This window comes from Empidonax traillii, unplaced genomic scaffold (assembly GCF_003031625.1).
Source record: "Empidonax traillii isolate 1590-97213 ecotype Southwest subspecies unplaced genomic scaffold, ASM303162v1 scaffold605:size788243, whole genome shotgun sequence".
NCBI lineage: Eukaryota > Metazoa > Chordata > Aves > Passeriformes > Tyrannidae > Empidonax > Empidonax traillii.
Window position 1 is genome coordinate 167,474 of NW_020955798.1, and position 7,232 is coordinate 174,705.

Sequence of the window (7,232 nt, forward strand, 5' to 3'; positions counted from 1 at the left end):
TCAGATGGGAAGGAAGGAGTACATTTTTTCCACCCAACTTGTCTGATATGATACCCAGTTATGGTGATAGACATCAAAACCAAGGTGTCAGCCACATATAAAGCATGAATATTAAATAAACACCTGTTATGGAAATGTTTCAGGAAGTGTAGTTGTATATGCTGCTGTTGCAGTATTAACTAATTTTAAAAAAATAACAGACATCCAGAAGCTCAGTGTATTATGGCAGTTTTCTTCAATATTGAAAAACAAGGGGACAAGTGACTGTTACTGAGTGAGAGAAGTACAGTACCTTGCTCTTAGGTTGCTCTAAGGGATCCTATGGGCCCAGATTTCTTCCATCCTAGTTTTGGCATCCTCCACTGCTGCTACTTCCCATAGGTTTGACTGGGCTGTCATAACTTACTTTTTTCCTTTGTCTCCTCTTCCTAGGTCAAGTAAGTCAAGTAAAGGAGCTATTTGTGTGGTTACTATGTTTGATATTTTTCACTACCACAAGTAATGAAAGTGCTGAGGGTTTGTGTTATCTGCTAGGGAGGCTGGAGGAAGAGCAGCAATGTGGCCAGATAAGATGGCATGACCAGTTCTCAGAGTCTACAATTACAGCCTGGTGTTTGTTTTAAAATAATAATCTTGCTTCAGATTGGAAAACCTGTTTTTTTAATCTAATGTGGTGTCATTTTAGTACTATCAAACCTTTGTGATTGCCAAAATAGGGCAGAAAAATGGTCTTGGGAGGTTTCCATGCAGATAATCTGTCTTAAAGTGTAAACATGCTAAGTAAAAAGCCGTGATTTTTGAACTGAAAGCCTTATCTCTATCTTTGTGTGAGTAACTAGTGCATGAAAATGCTGTCACTTACAGGAAGATATATGATACTTAAATCTGTATGGGCTTTCCACACTGCTGTCTGTGGGATTTGCTTTACATGATGGGGCTTTGAGCAACCTGGTCTTGGGGAAGATGTACCCGCATGTGACAGGGGGGTTGGATCACGAGGGTCCTTTCAAGCCCAACTGTTCTATGGTTCTGTAGCTCAGCCTGGTTTGAATGTCACCAAGCTGCTCAGTAGCAAGAGGACCTGTGTGAGGCCCATCCAGCTCCCTCAACTTTTGCACAGGGTATGAAGACTTTTTTTTCAAAGATTGGGGCAAGCAGCTTATCCAAACTCTGAGGCATGCAGCTGGAAGTGTGACATTTGTCTGTTTGCTGCTCAATCCCAGGGTACTTGCTTTTATTTTGGAAACAGACCTTTCCTTGTATTTATGTTTGCTTTGAGAGCTAACTGGTGATGCCATCTCTAACAGTGAGAGCTGATCTGTGCAGGGCACTCTCCCAGGAAGGAAGATGTAATGGAATAGCGTAATAATAAAACTATTCACCTGCCAGTATGCATGAAAACCTATGAGTATCTGTTAATACTGTCCTCTTTTAGAGTAGTGACACTAGAGAAGGCTGAAGCATGGGGTTTTTGTAGTAAGTTGTTATGAGTCCTCAGAAGTCAACTAACTTTCACTAGTAATTGTGCTCACATAGGCATGATTTCCTTCTAACAACAGGCCAAAGATCTTCTGCAACAGCAGGAATTTTATTAATATTTCATGAGTAGCTTAAGTTAGAATTTGCAGGATTAAAAAGAGGAAACTGGGTCAAATGCATGTGGTGCAAGCATCTCAGTTCTTTAATGCTGGATTCATATGTGTTGTGTTTGAAAGCTGAAGAAGCAGGGGTTTTTTTGGTGTTTTTTGTTGGTGTGGTGTGTTTTCTTCATTTGACTATTTAATGGAAAAAATTATTTTTCCCTTTGGAATTTTGTGGGCCAAATCCCAGGAGACTCATGAAGTTTCGCAGTATGTCCAACCACTTCAGGAATTGCTTTTCCAACAAGCCCAGAACATTTCTGCACAAAGACTACACGGGTGCTTTCCAAGGTATATTGCTGGGTTAGAAGAATCAGAGTGAGGATGGCAACTGTGGTATCCTCACAACTGAAGTTTAAGCGAGTTCTCAGTGCCTGCAGCTCTTGCAGTAGAGCTTTTGAGGTCCTGCTGGAGCATAAACCAGCAAAGACGAAAACAATAAGCCCTGGAGGGGGCTCAGAAGGGCTGAGGGGACCTCTGGGGCCAGTGCCAGCCCACAGCACCACAGACCCCGGCCCTACATGCCCCTTCCCGGGAACCCCTGTGCTCATGGTGACAGGGCACTCCATAGTCTGGGCTGCCACGGGCTTGTTAAGAAATGTGTAATTCATAACTCCCCGAAATGTTAGAGCCATTCTGAGAGCAGAGATAATTCCCTAAGGTGCACACAGGGCTTTTCATGGAGCACCACAGCGCAGCTTCCGCAAAGTTTCCTGAAGCTGAACATACCACACTGAGCATATGTGCTATTCCACTGTAACAGCATGCAGCTGATGGACATACAGAGCCACTGCCAGCACTCAGATAAATGAAGTAATAACCTGAAGTTCAGACTAAAGGAAAGGAAGGTTTCTTAGTCCACTGTTCTTTAGAAAAAGATTGGTTGCACCGGATAGATGGAGAATGTAGTGAGGACATCATGCTGTTATTGCAGTGCTCTTATAAACTGAACTAATGAAATGCAAGAGAAAGCATCCTAATGACCATGGTTTTTCAAATCTCTCTTACACCTGTAGGTGTGTTAGTGGCTCCCTTGCTTAGCTTCAGTTCTGTTTTAGTTGTTCTAACTCTCTTTGGCATTGTGTGCAGCAATACTAGGCTTCATTTTGATTCAAGTGATGATGATACAGAAGATGGAAAAATAACCAATGTATTATAAGCCTCTTTGGAGCTAATATAGTCAATATGACTGTTCTCAGTGTTTTCACACACACATTTTTATCGTCATGTCAGAGTTATCCTGAATGGTTGATATCTTTTTTCTTCGTATTTTCAACCACTCAGGCTTTGGTGTAAAAAATACATAAATGGCCAAGCTATAACAAGGCTCTTAATGGTCTTTGTGGCTTTTTAAAATATGTGTGGAAATAAAAAGTGTATTAATGTAATTGTTTGCTCAGCATTGTTGTGGTAAAGGCATTTCTAAGTTTATTATTGTTGAGGTTTTTGGTTTTGTTTTTTTTTTTCTTATACAAAAATACACTGGTGCAAGATGGACTATCTGGTATCTTTGCCAGTGCAAGTGCTGAGCACTCAGTGCAACAGGAGCTTGGGGAGGGTAACCCATCTAAGGAGTCTTACTGTCCTGGTTGGTGTCTCTGTGCTAGTCTAGTCTTCCTCTCTGCAGCTGCCTTTGGAAACCATCATCTGTCCTGGAGTTTGTCCCATGAAGGGTTTTAGGTATTTTAAGCAAACTAAGAAATACAGTGGTTGAACCTACATGATTATTACCCTCCCTTTGTGCTGGCTCAAATTCAGTGCTGACAATTTCATTGTGTTAAAGGACCTGAACTAACTACTAGGATTTGTTTTCCTCCTCCCTCTGAAATATTGTTAGTGAATAGTAACATGCAAATACAAAACATAAAGCCAAAGAAATGGATTTCTTTCTGGTTCCTTTAGGCTTTTGTCCTGTTTATTCCATGGCAGATGTTTGCTTTCTAAGGCTGTACTATAGCGTTTTATCAGAAGTGAATGCCAGTGTCTACACTGGATGCTAAAATATCACTTTTAAGAAGGGCAATATTATTAATGACAAAGAGCAAAGTCCCGAGGACAAGTAGGCCATGTTTCTGGGTTTCTTTAACTGGAATTGGATTGCTTTAGCTACTGTCTGGCTTCTATCTCATCTTTTTATCATAACATTAGGAGTTTTACAGAAATTAAATCACTACTCATTCACTACTCATGAAGTTATTTCAAACAAGGTTTTGCTCAGTAAAGATCAAGTTTGGTTTCTATTATTAAATGTTGAATATTGACCCTTTACCAGGAGGAATTACAACTTCTAATGGAAATTAATTCTGGTTTTATTTAGAATTGAATTACTGTAGTTTTGGTTGGTTGCAGAGTTTTTTATCATCGTCTTCTTCTTTTCCCACTGTTCAGCTGTGAGGTCCGGCTGGCTGCCCCCACCACCACCTGCACTGCCCCCTCGACCTTCTGTATCTCAGGTATGGACAAAGCTTTAGCCCTTTGCTCTGTATTATTTGCTTATTTATGTTGCCATTGCAGTGATTAACACTAATTGGCTTGGACACAGCAGTTGTCCTTGCTTCCAGATTCATGCAAATCTTCAGTTTGCTCTGTGGTTCCGTTTCCTCCTTCACTGGTCTGTGTATTCGATATGTTGCGGCATCAAATTACAGACTAATTAAATCTCCTTGTAGTGGAGCTAACGTGAACCCACTAGACCTAACTGTAAATTAAAGGCTATCAAGGCTAGTCTACTAAAAAGTTTCATGTGTGAAGGCGTGGGTTTGATATGTGCTATTTGCTTCTCAAGCTTCAGATGCTCAGAGGGTACCTGCTAAGGGAACCATGGCACGTTAAGAGTATATTTCAGCCATGGGTTAAAAAAAATAACGCTAAAAGGAAACAAATGTAATGTCAGTGGAGTTTCAAAATATTAGTGATTTGCTTTTATGGCAAGTTTTTGGGTTTTGTTTTTTTAGAGCATTACCCAACCACAGCACAACACACATCAACAAAATCATGCATGTCTGCATCCAGATACTTCATGTTTTAGGAAATGATGGAGGATCAGCATCTTGTTCTTTTTATGTTGTTGGCTGTGTTAAGTCTTAGGCAGCAGTATGCTTCATATTAGTCCTTTAGGTGAAGTGTATAATAGAGAACAAGTCCACAAGGGAATTGACCGCCCATTACTTATAAAAAGCTGGTGAGACACCTTCCTTGGGCCAGAAATGGTCATCACTTGAGTTTTGGATCTACACTTAAGAGTGTGCTGTTGAACACCTCCTACTGCACAGTGCTTGTGATAGAAGTAATTAAAAGCTTGTTGCCACCCCCAGCTCCACCAGCAGCTTCTTTCTCTCTTCCTCTCCCCAGCCCTTCTTAACACCCTAGTGCAGTTACTTTCTACCTCAAGGACTGTGGAGCATCCTGGCTGAGCTTGCATGCTTTCTCCCCATCTCCTGCTTTGTCTAGCTCATCCTGGAGAACAGTGTTTCCCTCTGGCTTATCCTGATCTGGGCAGCACAGCTCCCTGCCTCCCAGTTGTATGCTTGCAGCAGCTGCTGCTGGAACCCAGTCTCCTGCCACTGCTCCAGCTTCCCACAACACTGGCTCTGTGCAGTGCAGGCCCTCCTACTATCATTGGGAAATGCAATAAATACAACAAATCCTCTTCTTAGACAAAAAAACATTGGTTTCAAGCAAGGTTCTGTTAATTGTTCGTTTCTTGTCCTGTGATTGGTTTGCATTTCCTTAGTGGGAGGGTGAGAACTTAATTTATTTATGCATGTCCAGCATCTTCCTTAGGAAAAACTGCTTGTCCTACAGTGGACCATGCAGAGTGTAGGACCTTTCTAAAATGGTAAACACAAGAAGATCCTCATGTGAAATTCTTGATCCAGTCCCCTCCAATACAAAATTCTCATTTCTCAAAGGGAAAAAAAGAGTTGCTTCTGTGTCTGCTCAGTAACGAATATGCAACTGATGCTTTACTAACATGTGTCACTTACATTTACCTAACTTATTTCTGATTATATTTAAAGATATAAATCAAATATCCCACCAAAATACTATTGATGTCTGTCAAAAATGTACATAAAACCAGTTCTTGAAAATACAATAAACTTTGCACTCATCACATTGTTTATTTTATCTCCAAATGTGCCTTTCTGTGACAGAGGTAACTGACAGTAGGGAACTATGCGTGATGGGGTCATAATTCAGCTGAGCTGACCCTTGCAAATAGCATGTAAGCAACAGTAAGCATATGGATTACATTAGTCCAGGGGGGCCGTTCGTTTAAAGAGCATGAAGATGTTGGAGGAAGGGATCTGCTTTCAAAGCTGAGACAGGATCAAAAACTGAAGAAAAGCCGTGATGCTGAAATTGCACATTCAGCTTTTTCCTGTTTCAAGATTTATCAAATTCTTCTTAAATTTCTGCTTTAACTTATTTTTCAGCAATGCTGTTGAAAATCCTTTTTTATTATCATAACATTTTGGTATATGCCTGCAGTTAAGCACTGTGAATGACAGATATAGCTTGGAAATGAAGTGAACCCTGCATATTTCAGGTGACCATGCACCTTATAAGTATGCTTGTGGTGTGATTATTTTGGCTCAGCTTCGGAAATCAGTTGATGGAGGGGAAATAATTTCTTTCTGAGGGCTGCAATTTTCTATGGATGGCTGAGAAGCCTGAACCAGCTGCCTCTTCAGAGTGAGAGTAAAGGGCTCATGGGATGTAAAGACCAAAGTGCATAAAAGAGAGGTACCAAGGAGTAGGTGTTGCATTTCAGTGGAGCAGAAGTCCTGCTGTGAGCTTAATCAATAGCAATATAGAAATGGCATCTTGACTTTGGTCCTGTGTTGCTGGGTTTTTTTAGTAGAATTTACTTCAGCCTTTAGGAAAACATTATTTTTCCCGTCAGAACCTCCAAGGTAATCAACCTTGGTAAGTTACTGAATCGCTGGTTGTTCAGTGTGCCAAACATCACTAGTCATATCACAAACTTATTAAATTACTTCCACATCCAACTCTGCCTCCATAGTGCAGTCAGCTGAATAACGAGGGAAAAGGATTGTATTTCTGGGTGAGCATAGCACAAGGTAATACTTAGAGCTAATGCTGCTGTGATCTTGACTCCGCAGCTCAGGGGATTCACAGGCTTACTGTGAGAGGCTCGAGTCGTGGGATGCTGTGAGGACTTGGCCAGTTTATGGGGAATTAGCAGTGGGGCTGCCTCTGCTCTGGGCTGCTGCTGCCAGCCCATGCTGTCCCACACCCCTGGTGGGCAGACACCTTTACAGGTGGTGGCTGCATCTATTTTTACTTCTACAACAGCTTTTAGAGTTGGTGGATTTAACTCTGTGTTTCTTTCTTCTTGATGGCCTCTAAAAGCCCATGGCAGATCCTTCTCCTCAGAATGTTTCTCCATTGCCAAAGTCAGCATTTTATCAACTTTGTATCAGTCTATGAACTGTACTTAAGTTTTCCTCAGAGCTTTCACCGGATGTTCCTCTGATGCAGTGGTGCTTTTATCCGAGGTCCCTATGGTGACTATAAATAAAGATGAACAGAAGGCAAGTTTAAATAATGTGGATACACCATTATCTC

At 41.2% G+C, this 7,232-nt stretch overlaps 1 protein-coding gene across 1 annotated transcript in view; it reads left to right on the plus strand.

Moving 5' to 3' along the window:
• The window catches only part of REPS2 (RALBP1 associated Eps domain containing 2), a 91,807-nt gene that overhangs the window by 68,083 nt on the left and 16,492 nt on the right, over positions 1 to 7,232 (plus strand). The window contains exon 14 of the mRNA XM_027898570.1: positions 4,029 to 4,093. Coding sequence (XP_027754371.1) covers positions 4,029 to 4,093 — 65 coding nt within the window. The remainder of the gene's footprint in view (positions 1 to 4,028; positions 4,094 to 7,232) is intronic.